This window comes from Rhinopithecus roxellana, chromosome 14 (genome assembly GCF_007565055.1).
Source record: "Rhinopithecus roxellana isolate Shanxi Qingling chromosome 14, ASM756505v1, whole genome shotgun sequence".
In the NCBI taxonomy this organism is placed as follows: domain Eukaryota; kingdom Metazoa; phylum Chordata; class Mammalia; order Primates; family Cercopithecidae; genus Rhinopithecus; species Rhinopithecus roxellana.
The window spans coordinates 79,442,755-79,462,104 of NC_044562.1; the positions used below are offsets into that span (position 1 = coordinate 79,442,755).

Here is a 19,350-nt window from a genome sequence, read left to right on the forward strand (position 1 = left end):
ATAGTAACCTTTAAGTGTCATGTGCAATACAGCTGGCTTCTTAATGTCATCAACCAGCAGAAGAAGGAGGGCTTGCTGTGGTCGCAGTCAGGTGGAAGGCAATTTTGGTGTTCTTTTCCTACCCACTGAGCTTTTAAATATCCTAACCCCTACCAAATATTCATTTCAGAGAATAATCTACTATTGATTCTACATCTCCATATGAATTCATATTAATATGCTGCTTCTCCTGGGGATCATTAATTATTAGGAAAAACAAAAACATTACGAGACTTTTCTCTCCGGATAAAGGGATTTCAGTCTGGTAGTGGAATATCTGGGATCTTCCTGAGCCCCTAAAAAAAATAATAACCCCTTCACAAATAGACAACTGGTCTACACAGACATTTCCCATTCAGCCATTAGGAAAATGTTTCTTCCCAGAATTTGTAAGCAAATTCTGTTGATAAATACAGCCATTACAGAAAACATTCAGTAATCCAGCCAATCAGCACACGAAATGGTTAGACAGATGACTTGTAAAGATTATAAAGCGCCTACATCAAGCTTGGCCTACCTGCTCTTTCTGGTTGAATGATGAAAGAGGGTTAAATTTAGTTCTAGAAAGAATTATAGAAAAATTTATTTGTATTGATGTTAGTATGGAATAATTTTTTTTGAATAATGATGATCCTCACAGTGTTAAAGAAACCATGATATTCCGCTTAAATTTAACACTGGATGCCAGGCACTGTGCTACCGATATCATGTGAGTTCTGATTCACTGCGGGCGATGTTTCAAAGCACTGCCCCTCTATGAGGGGATTCCATGTACTTGTTCACCAGCTGCATAGTATTTGGGATCCCTGTGGCAGACTGCCGCAGATTATGGGATATGGAACATTAAAGAGCATAGTCGCCTTCTTTTACTTTACACATGAGGAAACAGAGGTCCAAGAAATGTGGAACGGCATGTTACACATCTCACTGATGCACACTGGAGAGGCTGTGGGGCACATGACACCCATGCCAGATGCAGCCTCCTTCTGTATTTTTGCAGTGAGTCAGATTCTCCCAGGAGCTCTGGACCATGGCACCGGCACCATCTGAGTTAGTGACAGTCATTGTCTGGTGTCCAGGCTAAGCCACCAAGATGGGAAGCTCAGGTTGGCATCTGAGCCAGGTTATCAACCTGAGGAGCAGCCTGGTGCCATTTCAATGGCTGATGACACGAGGGGAGTGGCTGACTGTGTGGAGCCCAGAAGACTTGCTTTGACAGACCCCTTCCTGGATACTGAATGAGTGTGTAAAAATAAAAATTTGGCTACAGCTTGTTACTTGTCCTTGATTTCTATGTGATTGTTTGATAGGAAGGTGCTATTAATACTTTCTTGTGATCGAATTCTTTCCTTTGGAGATAATTGGATCCTACTTCCTCACCTTTCTTGCACATGGATTTGAGGATGAGTTCCCTAGACATATTTTTAGGTTTAAGAGCTAAACCTAAACCTTCACAGGAATGGAGCATCAAGGCCCAGAGCCAATTCTTCTCCTTGTCAAAAACAGAACTTTAAAGATATCTTAAAGATATCTTCTTCAAATAAGTTCTGACACTCTCAGAACTTATTAGTCCTACACAGGACTAATCAGAAGATTAGTCCTACATAGCATTTAGGCAATCTTATGCCAACCTGGTGACAATAATTTGAACTCAAACACTGACCTGGCTCTTTGAGGTTGACGGGCCCGGCTATCAGCCTATTTTGCCCATTAAAACTTGATCTAAAAGAGATTTTTAAATTTTTTCATACCATGAGCCCTTTTTGTAGTCTCATGAAACCTATTTGATTCAGAATAACATTTTTAAGTAGCGTAGGGTTACAAAGGAAATGAATTATATATTTTTAGAGTGTATTTTTAAAATTATTATATTATATGCTTTTTAATTAACATACTAAATTACATATCTTAAGTATTACCAACATTTTGAAGTCAGGTTGAATGTAAATATTTCTAGATATGTGCAACAACTGTCATGTCATTATAAAATTTCTGATTTTTATTGGTTACAAAGTCACAGACACTACATAGATATTACTAGTAGTATCGGGGCTTGTTGCCTATATTCTGGATTGAATAAAATTCTAAATCTCAGTTAGAAATCAGTACAAATAGAGATTTTTCACTGAAGTTCATGCAACCCACTGAGTTCCATACATGGGTATATTGGTATGGGCCCGGTTAAGAACTGCAGCTAAGACTTTATGAATTGTGCTCTGTGCAACTCTAGGGACTCATGGAAGGGGACATTTTGCAGGTGGTTAAAGCTTTGGGTTGTTTTATAAAACTACCTAAGTGTTTCATGAGGCACTCATTTGCAATCCATTTCCTTGTCTTATTTTGTTCCCAAACTGCAGATTCATCTTCACATAGCACTGTTTCCCAAGTACAAGCTAAGAATGTACCAGGAAATGAACTTGAACACTTGATTAAGATGAAACAATTGCAAATAAATAAATGCTCTGTGACTTTAGAGGGTTTGGAAACCCAGGCTGAAGGGATATCCGCCTCCCCATGACTCTTGGATACTTTTGGTGGCAATGAGCCCATACAGATGACCTTCAGAGTTTTCAACAAGGACAGGAGTCCTTGGCCCAGCATAGCACAAGGAACTAGTCAGCATGTCAGGGAGTGGAGCTTTAAGCTTTAAGCGGACACAGAAGTGTGGTTATGGGTTGCCTTGGGGGCTGCTGAAAGAAAACATTTCTCCACATCTGAAGACTGACTTTGCTGCCTGCAAAAACGATGTTCGGGCTTCAGTTTCCTTTTTATGTATTTATTTATTCTTCTCTTTTTAAACTTAATTACATCTGGCCTCTATTTCCCTCTCTTCTGTCCATTGAACCCGTCCTCTGGTGTTAATTGTCTTCTTTGGTTACTATTAGTGCCAAGATTTTGCTGCCACTTATCCCATGCCTGTCCTGGTCTGCCACCCCGATACAAAATCACCGAGATAGGAGTGTTGAGACAGGGGAGGATTTAACAGTTTAGTAAGGGAGCAACCTCAAGGAGAGACAAATAAATGATAAAAGACTTGTTAAAAATTATTCATAATTACCAATGGAGAGAAGACTGAGATTGAAGTAATTAAAGGTGGAAGTTTCACTCTTAAAAATCTATATATAACAATATCATTGGAATTTGTTTCTACATTAAGCACAAATTATTTTTGTGTTTAAAGAAAGTAAAATTAGGCAGAATTGGCTACTATCTTGTCATTAGTAAAATTACTAGTCATTTATGAGTTCATCTCATAGCTCATCTGATTTTCTGCAATAGTAGCCATAGTTCCATCTTTTCCAACCATGTGCTTTTCTTATCCACTGAATAAACAAAAAGGAAATCAATAATCCTCTGCTGGTCTTCTTCTTCATAGCTTTATCTCAGCGCCCATTTATCTGCTGCTCCACAGTTTGTGTTATTAATACATGAAGGATGACTGAAACCTCTTGCTTATAACGTCACCAATCTTAGCTTTTCAGCCCCATGTGTTGGGATAAAACACTGACCCTCCTTAATTACTTTATTTTCAAAGTAAACATATCCCCCTTTATTTTAGTTGCTTCTTATTTCCTAAATTACATCTCTGCTATTGCTGCCAGTGACCTCACAATGTCTTTGGACTTCTGATCAAACTTATATTTTTGGTAGTGCTCTGAATATTACCAAAACAAGCAAACATGGAACAAACATGCTGCTAAACCAGTCTGAGAACTACTGTAGGCCAGGCAGAGCGGAGAGTCTATCCTTCCTCCTGCAGGACTTGTGATCCTTGACTCAAACAAATGAGGGCAAAAAAGCACAAAAACTCTCCTCCCTCACTTTATTCTCAGAGCCAAAAATTGGCTGCAGACATTCTGTGTGTTTTTTATCCACTCCACACACGATGTTGGCACCATGGGTGTATGTCTTAAGAATGTTTTCGAAACAGCCACCATCTGGATCCAAATATGATGCTTTACTCACTCAAAACTTTTTCCAAGAATATGAGAAGGAAAGATGACAATTACCTGCCCTGTCATTTCCTAGAAAAAGCTCTGTTTTTAAACTGAAACAAAGAAAAACCACAAACTTTTGTACCACAGCCAATATCTAAATGTGTTTGGTTTCTGAGTGTCTCAAATTTCTTAAGTTAAAATCCATTAATATACAAACCCACCCTCCACCCTCCTCACACGCAGGCACACAACCCACACTGAGCTACTCACCGGACAATCTGTCAGTGGATCCCTCATGTTGAAATGTGTCTGGCTTTTGTCCTTTCACCTACGCTCCAGCATTCTAGACACTGTAATCAAGGTTGGGTGTGTACTGGACTTCCGGGATTCAAAGGGCCTAGAGTACGTCAGTCCTTGTCAAACACACCAAGGAGGAAGTCCCAGCTCTGGACTTTCATCCCGTTTGTTTCCTGAGAAAGTAAAGAACTGCTGTGGATCAAGTGAGCCAGGGTGAGACAGTGAGAATGACTTCTGTAAACCCTCAGAGGGCAGCATCCTGAGTCCTGAACAGCGTAACATTGAGATAAGGCACAGAAGCTGCAATGTGTCTCCAATAATTCTAGCGCTCGGTCTGACAGTGCAGGAACACATATCCTCTCAGCCTGTAGTATTAATCATGCTTGTTATTTTCTGTATTGTATGATGCTTTGACTTTTTGGGACCTCGTGGACTTGGAGAGAGACTACCTGTCTGAGGGTTAGCTAATTCCTAGAGAGAGCAAACAACTGGCTTGTGAGCATGCCTTTAATATGCAAACCAACAAATCTAGAGCCCAACCCCCCACCCACCTCCTTTATCCAGCTCTCAAATACCAAGCCCATATTCCCCCACCCCCTAAAATCCCACAGGGCCAGATACCAGACAACTAGGAACCTACTCCTGTAGAACTATAACTATAGAATGTTCAGAAACAGCTATCAGGAGCAAAGTGTACCCTAACCACTTCTCCGAGCCTAACTCCACTCTCCCTCCTGCCCCAACAGGATCAAGAGGCTAAGCTTTCAATGTAAAGAAAAAAATTGCCTAGATTTGGCCTCATTTTTCATCACTCAAAAAGATAGACAGAATAAGAATTCAACCACAGCTTGAGTTCTACTGCTTTCTCTGCACCTGTGGTCCCAGTTGCCAATCATTAGATTTCCAATGAATGGGCTATTGACGTATGACAGCCATTTGCTAAGCTGTGGGCAGTTCTGTTTGATTGGCAGGCAAGGGCAGGCCCCAGTTTGAAAGGAGCTCCATCAACACAGTCCAGTGGAACATTTCAGAGTTTAAAAGCATTCAGTTTTCACCTGCCTGGCTGGCTCAGCCTCCATTCATCTGCCCCTGGTGTGCAGGCTCCATTCAATGTCCCTAGAAATAAGCCAGTTGCAGTGGCTCATGCCTATAATCCAAGCACTTTGGGATGCGGAGTCTACAAGGTCACTTGAGGCCAGGAGTTTGAGAGCAGCCTGGGCAATACAGCAAAAGACTCCTATCTCTACAATTTTTTTTTAAAATTAGGGTGTGGTGGTATGTTTTGTAGTCCCAGCTACTCAAGAGGTTGAGGCAGAGGATTGCTTGGGTCTAGGGGTTCAAAGCTGGGCGACAGAGTGAGACTCTGTCTCTAAAAAAAAAGAGAAAAAAGAAAAAGAAAAAAGCTTCTAGAAACAACGTAGAAGAGTCAGGACAATTAAGGAAAAGAACTTGCCTTGCAACAAGAGTGGAGAGGAGGGGTCTTTTCCATACACTTAATGTCCTCCCTCTTTGCTTATCCAAAGAACTTGATCACTGGAGGTTACAACAATCTTGGGTAGCTATCTCAGGGCTGGAATTAGACAAGGCAACTCTGTATAATAAAAGAAATTTAAGTCAGGCACAGTGGCACACACCTGTAATCTTAGCACTTTGGGAGGCTGAGATGGGAAGATTGCTTGAGGCCAGGAGTTCGAGACCAGCCTTGTCAACATAGCAAGACCTCATCTCTATTTTTTTTTAAAGAAATTTAGAGACAGGATATAGACTGAGGTTAATAATATGTGACTCAAATTCCCACTTGAGGGGGCTTCTCTGCCCTCAGATATTTTAGATAAACTTGTCCAGAGCCACAGTTCCAGGACTTGGGGCAGCTCAATGTCTTCTCTGTGATTCCTGCCCCATTTTTCTTGCTGCTCTTTGTTTCATTTCAGTCCGAACTGAGTCCAAACTGGGGAAATTGGCCTCCCTTGCCAGTTTCCACAAGAAATGCTGTCACACAAAGCCTACTGTGATCTTTGTATATGAATTATAGATTGGTAGGGCACTCCTATCCCCAAACTCTTCACGTGTGCCATTCCCAGTGCGCTGACTAGCTTTCCCTCAGACCTCCTAGACATCTGCTGAATTAAAATCCTTCCATCTTGCTCCCATCTGCTGCAGGGCTGTTGTAAGTGCAGCAGGGGATCCTGGCTGAATCCAGACTGAGAATTAGAATTTGGCTATTTGTTGAGCTTCTCAGAGGAGTGTTTGAATGTGCAAAAAGCCTTGATTTTGGAGGTCAGAAATAGGTTGGTATCATTTATCCTTTGTCACAATAATACTGTGTAACAAACAGAAAACTCAGTGGCTTCAAATGACACAGACTTCACTTGGTTCAAACATTAATAGTTTAGCTGGGTGGATCTTCAGGTGTCCCCTGACCTCACTCATGTAAAAGCAGGTCATCTACACAGGGCTTGGCAGAGCCATGCATCTGGGCTTTTCTGGGCAGGGGGATGGCTGGGGGCTAGCTGTTGACTGACGCCGTACTTCATCAGCTGGTAATCTAACCAGGCTCTTCTCAGGGTATGGCAGAGGAGCCACAAGAGGGAGTGGAACAGCTCAAGGCCTCTGGAGGTACAGCTTAAAATGGACATCCCATCATTTCAGCCACATCCAGCTGATCAAAGCCAGTCATGGCCCAGCCCAGATTAAAGGGGCAAGGAGAGCTTCTACTTCTTAATAGGAGGAGCTCAGTGTCCCATTGCAAAGGGCGTAGAGACAGAGAGGGGCAAACAATTGGAGTTCGTTTTCCATTCCATTTACTACCATGACTGGTTAATATTTGTTCTTGAGTGACTAGAGACAAAGCATCAAGGACAAGGAGCAGGTAGCTGGTTATGTATCTTCCTCTCCCTCTTCCCAACCCAGCCTGGGGTGACATGTTTTGAACCTCAGCAGACTGAGGTTAGGAAGAGAAATAAGAGGACCTAAATCATAAAAGACTCTAGATGGATAAGGGCTGTTCTCTCCTCTGACCCCACATTCTACCCTAAACATACTCTGCTAAGGAGCATAGCAAAAAGCACCTCTGCTGGGTATGGGTTGGGAGGGGGCAGCAGCAGGGAGAACCTGCTAAGGTGTCTTCAGCCACTGAGGCTCAGGTAGGTGAGGCATCTTGATAAGGAAGATAGAGCAGGCCACAGTGAGCAAATTTGTCCCCGAGCATGTGAGAATTCTTCCAGTCCCGAGAAATGGCCCAAGGGGACTTTGGGAGAAGACTGAGTTCCTATGTGAGTAAGAGGAGCAAAGAACCTTGTAGTTTTGGAATTAATATTAACAACCTCATTTGTACGTACAGTTTGATGAGAATGTGAACCTAAAGGAAAAAACAACTGAGGCCAACTTAATATAAGTAGAGCATTTACTTGGGCCAACCTTGAGGACTGCAACCCAAGAGCATAGTTTCAAGTTGCCCTGAGTATATGCTCTGGTTAGCAGCAGGTACAAGTAGGTTTTTAAAGGAAAAGAAGAGGAAGAGGAAGCTCCTGAGTTGTTTGCCAAGAATTTCCATGAAAATAACATAAGCTATTGATTGGCTATACACTGTTCTGTGTATCATAAATTCCAGGAACATAAAGACAGTAGATGAGGCGGCTAGTCAGGAACAAACTGCCTTTAAATGATTGCTTCCAGGCGTGGGTTCAAGGAGGCAGAGCTAGACTGGAGCCCTATGCTCCCCTCTCTGGGCCTGATAAATTTGGCATACCTCATATAGCTTAGACTGCTCTAAGCCATTTTTCTTTTCTCAAGAACTATCTTCTATCTATCTATCTATCTATCTATCTATCTATCTATCTATCTATCATCTATCTATGTCTATCTATCTATCTCTGTCTATCCATCTATTTATCTCTCTCTCTCTCTCTATCTCTGTCTATCAATCGATCAATCGAAGCGTCTCCTCCAAGAAGGTATACCATTCACACTTTCTGAAAATTTTAATGTGCAAAGAATTCTTTTGAGTTCTCCGTTCTCAGATTTGTCTCTGGTCCTACATTTCTGACCTGCACTCATACTCTGGCTGCTTTCCAGCCTAGCCTCCAGTTAGATTTACTGTCTGACCTCTCCTGTCCTAATCTTCCTGCTTTCTTTCTCAGTCTCTGCTCAGCATGTGCCTTCCTGGTAGGGCCTCTCTGCAGAAAGAAAACCTGCAACGGATTCCCTTCCAGAGTCTGGCCTGGAAGCTGCTCTGCTGGACTCCAGCTTTCACATTTTGTGCTGCCTCTAAAGGGAGTTAACAACAATAGTACACATGTATTAAGTATTCACAAACAAATACTGGGTGTTGGTAAGCTAGTAAGAAAAAGGAGCCCAAATGTAATAGGAGCTAATGGCAATTCAAAACTTGCCTTGAAAGTTTCTTTTGTAGCCAAAACATGCAAAGAACTGGCAACGGCAGAAACATCATCAATTGAGACCTAGTTAAATACTTTATGGTAATATAAGCTCACATTTAAAGGACTTACCACATGTCAGGCGCCCTTCTAAGTGTTTTACAAACACAATTGGCCCTCCATATCCCTGGGCTCTGCATCTGTGGATTGAAAATAATAATTTTTAAAGTAACAATAAAAATACAAATAAGTATTTATGACTACTTATATAACATTTACATAGCATTAGGTGTTATGAGTTACCTACAGATGATTTAAAGTACATGGGAGGATGTGTGTAGGTTATGTGCAAATGTGACACTATTTTATACAAGGGACTTGAATACCTTTGGATTTTGGTATGAGGGGGTATCCTGAAACCAATACCCCATGTACACTGAGGGATGACTTATTAACTTATTTAATCATCACAGTTATCATTTGAGGTAGATGTGTATTATTTTGATCCTTATAATACCCATAGGGCAACAGAGGCACAAGGTAGAGACGAGGTCTCACCATGTTACCCAAGCTTGTCTCAAACTCCTGAGCTCCAGCGACCCATCTCTCTTGGCCTCCCAAAGTGCTGGGATTGCAGAAGTGAGCCACCGCACCCAGCAACACACACACACACACACACACACACACAAATTTAAAGGATAACACTTATGCTAACTTTAATTTTTAAAAAAGAACTGATAGCTGAGATGATGACAGCATGCCTTGTTATTTTCGTATCTCTAGGATTTTGCTTACGCTGAGCCTTCCAGTGGGAAGTCCTTCTAGCTTTATATTGACCCAGCTGATTTTTACTTATCTCCAAAATCTAGCTTGTATTGTTTTCTCCAGAGAGAGTGCACTCTTGCCTTTATACTACTGCTATCCATTGCACACACCTCTTTTACTTCATTTATCTTATCGTGTTGAAAGTATTAGTTTAGGCTGGGTGCAGTGGCTCATGCCTGTTATCTCAACACTTTGGGAGGCCATAGCAGAAGTGTTGCTTGAGGCCAGGAAGTCGAGACCAGCCTGGGCAACATGGCGAAACCCCATCTCTACCAAAAATAAAAAGTAAAAAAAACTAGCCAGGCATGGTGGTATGTAACTGTAGTCCCAGCTATTCAGGAGGCTGAGGTGGGAGGATCACCTGAGCCCAGGGAAACAGGCTGCAGTGAGTCATGTTCATGTCACCACACTCCATCCAGCCATGTACACTGAGGGATGACTTATTAACTTATTTAATCATCACAGTTATCAATGTCACCACACTCCATCCAGCCTGGGTGACAGAGAGGCACCTTGTCTCAAAAAAAAGAAAAAGAAAAGAAAAGTATGAGTTTAATGGTCTGCCTCCCACAGTACTCAATGAGCTACTCATAGCCAAGTATCTGGAGCAAAGTAAATGTTCAATAAATAATTGCTTTCCTTTGAATTAAATACCGAGAGAGTGACTCCGTTAGCAAGTTTCTCTTTTTTGGCAAGGCAGGGGATATTGTTTATGGGTAGACCCATATCCTCAGCTATCAGGAAGCAGAGTTCAAAACACTGAGACAGAAGATAAGTGTGACCTTCTGGGCAGGAATTCTAAAATGGGAAATGGTTCCAATGCACTTGGGAGGCTCTGACACTGATTAAAATGGCCTTGACAAGCAGGAAACGAAGTAGGACTCGGCAAGAATCCCAAGGGGCCACTTAGAGAACTTTCTTGGAGGTTTGTTGGTTAAAAGATATAAACAGATGAGGTAAGGAGAGTCTTGGGATTGAGAATAAAACCGAAGGGTTCCCTAATGTTAAGAATAAGTTTGGAAGAGCTGGAGTCTAAAATGGGCAGGGGTCTGACAAGTTTGGCAAGAACATCTAAGAGAATTTTTGCCATATTCACAGTAAGATTGGGGCAGCTGGCCTGCTGGTATTAAAGGCCCAGTGGGCAGGAGTACTTAGCCAGGCTGCTGGGGTCCAGGGGTTAAGGGGTCAGGTGGGAGCAGCTAGCTGTCAGCAGGCCACATCTTCGAGAGCGTTTTCTTTGTAGGACTAGCTATGACAAAGGTGACACGTCTTGACACACATTAACACATCTTCCCAAGGTCAGCTCCCGGTTCTGAGTCCTGGATGACGCCTAGTCCTCCACCTGTTTGAGCTGACAGAGGAGCAGCAGCTTTCCCTGTTGCCGCAGCATGCACATGCGCACCATGGTCAGTGTTTACCATACCTGACATCACTTCCACCAATCACCCTCAGAGGGAAGTGTAGAAGCAATTTCATTCTCATTAAGTCACTCTTATTTTCAGTCTGGGATCATTGCAGTGATAAGTTTCCCTAATTTTCATCTCTCTCCAAAGCTAAAAGATACATTTCTGAAGACTTGCCTTAAAGCACATATATTTTAAAAAATTTTTAAGGGTTTTGAGCTTTGCCCAAAGCCTCAGATGGAAAAAAGAAAACTATCCAATTTAGAAGCACTAATGAGTACTTGAAACTGTGGCAGAAGCAGTGGGGGTAAACACTGATGCTGTTATTGTTAATAGCCAGCCTAATTTGTAGCACATAAGGTAACTTTTATGCTCTGCTTGTACTAATTACATTGTGGTCATAAAAATTGCACAAAATAAGCTTTTTGCCTCTTAACACCTCATTGAAATTACTTAATTTTTAAATCTGAGCCCAAATGGTCATAATTAACTTACTATATACATGCAAACCAGTCATATTCAGTGTGCCAGGGTTTAATTTTTATTATGCATGTCCAAGTTTCATATATATTAATTTTAAAACTCCAGGTGTTAATGGAGAAAGAAGATGAAACCGAATAGATTAATTTGCATAAAACAAATTAGTATAAATTTATATTTATGTAATATATTTTCCACAATAAGCCCTAGGAAATGAAGACTAATGGACAACTAATTAACAGTCAAGTCATCCTATAGCTGTGATCTATGGCTTTAGCTTCCAAAGGAAAGCATGAGAACAAGGACATTTTACACATGCAGATTTGCCCAAATTACATTATACCTTCATTTAATCATCTGTGTTAATATTTATGTGCCATTACTTACATTTTTTTCTAAGCTCATCTATGATCAGTCTTACAAATCTCAATTTAAATGTACACTGGAACGTCTAGTATAGAGTTGTTTTAGTCTCCAAGGCACATCATGAGTTGGGCATTTTTGCATATGTAAATAAAGTGCCAACAGTGGGACTTATTCACCTTTTCCATCTTGGTCCCCTCTACACTTTATAAGTAATGGATTTATAGTGATTTCCTACAAATCATTGCCAAGTTACGGAGATGGAGTCTTAGGGAAGAAACAAAAGCATGCCAAATGGTTATTTATTGTGATCTTTTCCTGTGGCAGCAACTGAGAGGCTAGGGGATGGGCGTGGGAAGTGGTAGAGCTTTACTCTTTACTGGACTTCCTTTTGCACATTTGAAATTTTATGTGCTGTGCTTGCATTACCTATTCAAAAGTATTTACTACGAGCCGGGTGCAGTGGCACACCTGCAATCCCAACTACATAGGAGGCTGAGGCAGGAGGATCCCTTGAGCCCAGGAGTTTGAGACCAGCCTAGGCAACATGGTGAGATTCCATATGAATTTTTTAAAAAGTATATATTAATTTTTTAAAGCCATTGTACACCCCTGAGACTGAGGGCACCCTGTCCACTCAAACTTAGGTTCAGTCAAACAGCCCTCTGAGTACTTGTTAAAAATCATCCCCTGTTGTCTTCTCACTCAAATTATTTAACCTCTAAGTCAACTCCTCTCCCAACTCTTCTGAAATGGTTCTACTGAAAAACACGAGTTCTTTCATTTTGCCTCTCTGTAGCGTTTTACACAACTGATAAATCATTGATGTGTATTCATCCATTCACTCATTCATTCCAGGATGTCTTTTGAAGCACCTTCTTTGTTCCAGGCATTGACGAGAGATCCAAGGAGGAACAAGCGCCAATCACTTCTTTCAAGGACAGCAGTTTGATGAAGGAAGGTTACATTATACTATGATAGATTATGAAGATGACGATAGATATGATGATAGATAGATATGATGGACAGATTATGAAGATATGATAGATATAGAGGAGGTCTTTAGAAAAATGTAATGGGAATTACAAAGAGGTATCCCACGCAGCCTAGTTGGGAATGAAGGGAAACACAGAAAATGCAGGTAAGAGATAGTCACACTTGCTGACACTTGATATGCATGTATCGGTCGTGTTTACATAACAGAAACTGTTCTGTTGTATCTGGAAAATTATCTCTCAAGAGTGCTTTGAGTGCACAGTTTGCATGGGACCTCATAGTTCATGAGACTTGGAAGATACTCAGAGGCCAGATAATGGGATGACTCCAGTGTCATGTTTTAACTTTAACCCAAAGGTAAATGGAGTCACAAAAGGGTCTTTCTTCTCTCCACATAGGAACTTAAGCACATTTGTGATATTTAGATTTTTTGTTTGTTTGTTTTCTTTTTTGAGACAGGGTCTCACTCTGTCACTTAGGCTGGAGTGCAGTGATATGATCTTGGCTCACTGTAACCTCTGCCTCCCAAACTCAAGCAATCTTCCTGCCTCAGCTTCCCAAGTAGTTAGAGCTAAATGTGTGTGCCACCAGGCCCAGCTAATTTATTTTTTATTTTTTGTAGAGATGAGGTTTCACCATATTGCCCGGGCTGGTTTCCAAGTTCCTGGGCTCAAGCAATCCACCCACCTCAGTCTTCCAAAGTTCTGGGATTACAGGTGTGAGCCACAGTGCCTGGCCAATATTTAGATTTTAGTTTTAGGCTGTTCATTCTGATGGTAGTGTAGAAACTCTAAAGAGAACTGAGATAAGGATTAGGAAGAGTGGGGAGGCTGTTGCCAGGAACCAGGAGAAAAATGGCGAGGCCTTAACTAACCCAGGAGGCAGCGGTAGAGTTTTAAAATGGAACCAGCAAGACTTGGTGATAGACTGGATTAAGGGTAAGTAATGAGAGAGTGGGAGGAATCTAGAACGAAGCCCAAGCTTCTGGTATCTTCCTAAAAATTCCCTTCTCTGTGGCCTCCATGGGAGGAACTAAAGAACAGGAGTTAAAGATATAGGCTTTGGAGTGTGGAGAATTCAAAAGTTGGCTACACTACAAATTAGTATGCCAACTTTGGGAGAAATTTCTTAGCCCCTTTGAGTTTCAGTTTCCTGTTACATAAATGGAAGTAATATCACATATTTCACAGCAGAGTATACATAACGACTGTTCAATAAACATTGACTATTATTACTGTTATCAGGATCACTTTATTTTTTGCAGAATAAAGATGTTAAAGATAATTTTATGGCCAGGTATGCTGGCTCCTGACTATAATCCCAGGACTTTGGGAGGCTGAGGCAGGTGAATCACCTGAGGTCAGGAGTTCAGACTAACCTGAGCAACATGGCATAAACCCTGTCTGAACTAAAAATACAAAAAACTAAGCAAAACAAACAAACAAAAAATTAGCCGGGTGTGGTGGTAAGCACCTGTAGTCCCAGCTACTCAGGAGGCTGAAGCAGGAGAATTACTTGAACCCAGGAGGCAGAAGTTGCAGTGAGCCAAGATCGCACCACTGAACTCCAGCCTGGGTGACAGAGCGAAGACTCCGTCTCAAAAAAGAAAATACAATAAAGATAATTTAATATTATACATACAAAACACTAAAAAAATAACTATCCTAATTCAAAAATTTACAAAACTCACATGACTACTCACCAAACAATTTAGAATTCTCAAGAAGTTTTACTTAATGCATTTTTTTCTTTCACTAAATTTTTCCTTTGATAACTTGAGGCACTTGTGTTACTTTACGACTCTTGAAAGTTGCAGATAGCGTTCTCATTTTAAAAAATAAACATTTTGCATCTAGAGATCTGAAAATTTTACTTAGGACATGAAGATTTTGAAAACAAATATATTGGTTCAAAATATTCTCAAAGTTACAAACAAATTGCAAGTTCATTACAAGGATTTTTTTTTCCTTTTTTCCTGAATAAGTTGCCAATCTAATGCTCCATCATCTTCTAATATTTTAGTGTGCATTTCCTTCAAACAAGGATGTTCTACAACAAAACCACAATAGAACCATCAAAAGCAGGAAATTGAAATGGATTCATCACTACTATCTAACCCTCAGTTCCACCAATTGTCCTGCCTAAGTTCCCCATAGCAACAGGATCTAGTTCAGTATCATGCCTGGCATTCAGGCACTATGTTTCTTTAGTCTCCACTCTGGAACAGTTCTTAGCCCTTCCTTGGCTTTCCTGCCATTGACAGACTTGAAGATGACCAGTTAATTATTTTGTGTAACATCCTTCAATTTGGGCTTATCTGATGTTTGCTCATGATCAGATTCAGGTTTCATATCTTTGGCAGGAATATCACAGAAGTGATGCTGTGATCTTATTGCATTCGTTCACGTGACTCATTTCATTTGCCCCATTAATGATGGTGTTCACCTGATTACGATGGTGTCTGCCAGGCTGCTTCGCTGTAGAGTCACTATTTTAACCTTTGAAGTTAGTAAATATTTTGTGGCGACGTACCTTGAAACTAGGCAAACACCTTTCTCCTCATCACATTTTCAGTTTATTACATATTAATGTATATCATATGAACTCATAGTTTCCCATTTTATTCAATGCATTATAATTTATTACTATTATTACTTTTATAGCAAAGTTGCTGTAGCATTTTATTATTGCTACAAAAGACAATCAATCATATTTTCAATGAAATACACTCACTGAATGATGGTTCAACACACGAGGCACAGAGGGACGTCTTTGGAGAAGGCACTTAAAGTAGAACATTAGCAAATTTTACTGCTTGACCTAAACAAAAATGAGCTAACTCAATCTGGCTGGGGGCCTGTTAGGACTGTTCCTTCTCACTGTGGCCTGACTAAAAACCAGTGGCATTAAGCCAGTGTCACATTTCCCACGGCCTGTGGGTGCCCCAATGAGGTGGTTCTGCTCTCATAAGCTCTTTTCTGAGACCAGTTTTCCCCAGTGCCGGTTCAGAAAATCTGCTCAGAGCTGGCAGAAATGGTTCGGAAAGCTTCTTGAAGGCCCTTTGTTTCCTGGTCTGACTTTCAGTTTGTACCAGCTACTTTAAGCAGCTTCAGCTTCCCAAGGTTACTAGCAACGTCTACTTTTCCTAATATATTTGGTTTTCCATGGCATTGGTGGTGATAGTCTGTTAGACTAGTAGCCTCCCAATTAACTGTACCTCCACTTCATCCCTCTTTTTGAATCTGGGCTGGGCTCGTGACTTCTTTAATCAATAGGAGGCACACTCCAGCTGATATGGTTTGGATCTCGGTTCCCACCCAAATCTCACCTTGAATTGTGATAATCCCCACATGCTGTGGGAGGGACTCAGTGGGAGGTAATTGAGTCATGGGGGCAGGTGCTTCTTGTGCTGTTCTCACGACAGTGAATAAGTCTCATGAGATCCGATGGTTTTATAAAGGGGAGTTCCCCTATACAAGCCCTCTTGACTGCAGTCAAGTAAGATATGCTTTTTGCCTTCTGCCATGGTTATGAGGCCTCCCCATCCATGTGGAACTGTGAGTCTATTAAACCTCTTTCCTCTACACATTACCCAGTCCCGGGTATGTCTTCCTTAGCAGTGTGAGAACAAACTAATACACCAGCTTATTAATTTTGAGGCACAAAATATCCTAGATTTTAGTTGGTTCTATGTCCTCATAACATTTTCCCATCATTCTTTACGTACTTCTTTGCTTTCTGGCCCAAAAATGTTCTACACCCAGTCTTTGCTTTCCCCGCCCAGGTCTGGGTTCAGCTACTTCAAGGAGCCCTGGTTCCTTTTCTGGAGAATGGGTTTAGGACGGATTTAGAAACCAAGACCTGGGTCACTAGGTGTGCTCAGGAGGAGCTATTGAGGAGGCATTGACTCTAGGCCCTGAGGTGGACAGTTACGAAATATCTATCATCTATCTATCTATCTATCTATCTAATCTGTGTGTGGGTATACACACACATACTCACATGTAAATGCAGATATACACTTACATCTGTGTTCATTTTGATATCTACCTATTAAAAACCATACACGGATACCTACCATTTTAATCCAAAACTACTAAGTTCATTCGGTTTTCTCCTCCTCCATATTTACACTTCCCTTGTCCAGCAGTGAGAAACTGGCTCCCCTTATTGTTAATATATTTACATCTTTGATCAATCCTCCCCAACGTAACCCATCTCCCACTGCTTCCACTCTGGCTTTCTGTGCTCTGGCTTCTCACGCCAGGCTGCCCCTCTGTAGGGATGGCCTCATCATCCTATTTGGGCTTTGATTCTTTGTGCTTCCTCCTCCAACTCCTCACTCCCACCTTATGTGGATTCCTCTTCACCCCCACCTTGGGCTATGATTCTGCCAGCTGCCTTGTCCTCCTGGGCAGACACCTCCATGCCCAATTTGGCCCCCAACATTCCACTCTGGGCCACAGTGATTCCCTCACCTGGCAGAGATATCTGCTCTGCTCTGTCCTATTTGAGGTTTTGGGACTGAACAGTTCAGGAAGAGAAGGGAAAGGAATGGAAAAAGAAAAAGGAAGAAGAGAAACTCATCATTATCATCATTTTTTTTTTTTTTTTTTTTTTTTTTTTTGCAGGTAGGAGCTCACTCTGTCACTCAGGCTGGAGTGCAGCGGCACCATCATAGCTCACTGCAGCCTTGAACTCCTGGGCTCAAGCAATTCTCCTGCCTTGGCCTCCCAATGTGCTTAAATTATAGGTGTAAGCCACCAACCCTGGCTGTCATCTTTATTATTTACATCTTTTTTTTTTTTTTTTTTTTAGACGGAGTCTCGCTCTGTTGCCCGGGCTGGAGTGCAGTGGCCAGATCTCAGCTCACTGCAAGCTCCGCCTCCCGGGTTTACGCCATTCTCCTGCCTCAGCCTCCCGAGTAGCTGGGACTACAGGGGCCCGCCACCTCGCCCGGCTAGTTTTTTGTATTTTTTAGTAGAGACGGGGTTTCACCAGGATGTTAGTAGAGACAGGGTTAGCCAGGATGGTCTCGATCTCCTGACCTCGTGATCCACCCGTCTCGGCCTCCCAAAGTGCTGGGATTACAGGCTTGAGCCACCGCACCCGGCTATTTACATCATTTACATCATTTTTTTTTCTTATCACTTACCTTTCTTATCACTATTTTCTTTGCTGATTTATCTTCTTCCTCTCATCCCCCAAACATGGGTATTTCTCAAGGTTCTGCTTTGGCAGGCAGTGCAGAAAAGATCAAAGCTTGGACTAAGTTCTTTGCATCACCACTTTCTGGTTGTAAGACCAAGGACAAGGTTTTTACCCTCTTGTGCTTCAGTTTATCTGAAAAAAAAAAAAAAGAAAATCATAACAGCCTCCAGTGTCAGTCTTCTATTTCCAATTTTTGTTAGACATTTCCACATGAAAGGACTCTCATCAGCTTAAATTCAAAATGTAAAAATCAACCCATTTTTCCTTTCCAAAACTGGGGCATCTTCTCACAGCTCCTCTTTCTGTAAATATATATTCACTCTACAAGAATTTATCGGGCATCTGCTGTGTAGTGGACACAGTGGCTGATAACGGGCACCTGCTGTGTAGTGGACACGGTGGCTGATAACGGGCACCTGCTGTGTAGTGGACACGGTGGCTGATAACGGGCACCTACTGTGTAGTGGACACGGTGGCTGATATGGATCAGCTATCAAAGGCAAGGCCTTTGCCCTCAAGACGTTTCTAGTGAGTCCAGTGGGAAAGGCCGTATGGTAAGTGTTCTGATGGAGTTAAATGGTTGTACCTTTTCTTCTCAAGGAAGAGCACCAAATTCCCAAAGACTAAGGCTTTCTGGGAAGACGAACTTCTAACATAAATTAGTCTTCAAGGCCAAGTAAGAGTTAGCTACATGAAGAAGAAGAGGAAAAAGGTCTCTGTGGCAGTGTAAGCAGCATGGCCAGAGTCCTGGAGCTGTCACAGGCATGGCACATTCTGAGATAGACAGTGCCGATGGGGAGGGATGAGGATGGAGTGGAAGGCCAAGGTCAGGCCACTAAGGGGAAGAACAGGTGGTAGGGAGTGGGATGGGGGCTGCCTCACTGTTTCATGCTATGCCCTTTGTCTCAAATGCCCTTCCTCTTTCCACTTGACTCATTCAAATCCTATCCATTTTTCCTAGCTTTCTCCTTGAAACTTCTTCTTACCTGATCCCAGAAGCAGCTGTTACCAGCAGCGAATCCTTATGGGTCTGCAGCAACCTCAATTCTTAGCTCCTCGGAAGAAAGAAGTTGGGGCTGGGTGCGGTCGCTCACGCCTGTAATCCCAGCACTTTGGAAGGTGGAGGCAGGTGGATCACTTGAGGTCAGGCATTTGAGACCAGCCTGGCCAACATGGCGAAACCCGGTCTCTACTAAAAATACAAAAAATTAGCCAGGTGTGATGGCGGGGGCCGGTAGTCCCAGCTACTCTGGAGCGGGTGCAGGGAAGAATTTGACCGAGGAAAAATAAGGCAGAGAGACTAAGGCAAATTTTAGAGCAAGAGTGAAAGTTTACTAAAAGGTTTTAGGGCAGGAACAAAACGAAGTAAAGTACACTTCAAAGAGGGCCAAGCTGGCAACTTGAGAGATCAAGTGCCTGGCT

General features: G+C 41.9%; 1 protein-coding gene and 1 long non-coding RNA gene across 9 annotated transcripts in view; both read right to left on the reverse strand.

Annotated features, from left to right (window-relative positions):
* The window catches only part of NOSTRIN (nitric oxide synthase trafficking), a 63,566-nt gene extending 59,063 nt beyond the window's left edge, over positions 1–4,503 (reverse strand). For 4 of the 8 annotated variants that reach the window (XM_030916832.1, XM_010354410.1, XM_010354407.1 and 1 more), the window contains exon 1: positions 4,248–4,493. In XM_030916832.1, the coding sequence (XP_030772692.1) occupies positions 4,248–4,274 (27 nt within the window). In that variant the 5' untranslated portion in view covers positions 4,275–4,493. Of the gene's footprint in view, positions 1–4,247 lie in introns of all 8 variants that reach the window. The other 4 variants (XM_010354411.2, XM_030916834.1, XM_010354408.1 and 1 more) reach the window with 3 other exon arrangements.
* Positions 4,504–5,807: 1,304 nt separating this feature from the next.
* LOC115893265 lies at positions 5,808–18,002 on the reverse strand. The gene is made up of 3 exons (XR_004053248.1): positions 17,873–18,002; positions 8,783–8,850; positions 5,808–5,865 (listed from the first exon to the last, which is right to left on the reverse strand). It is a non-coding gene; the product is annotated as an uncharacterized LOC115893265 (long non-coding RNA).
* Positions 18,003–19,350: the final 1,348 nt, after the last annotated feature.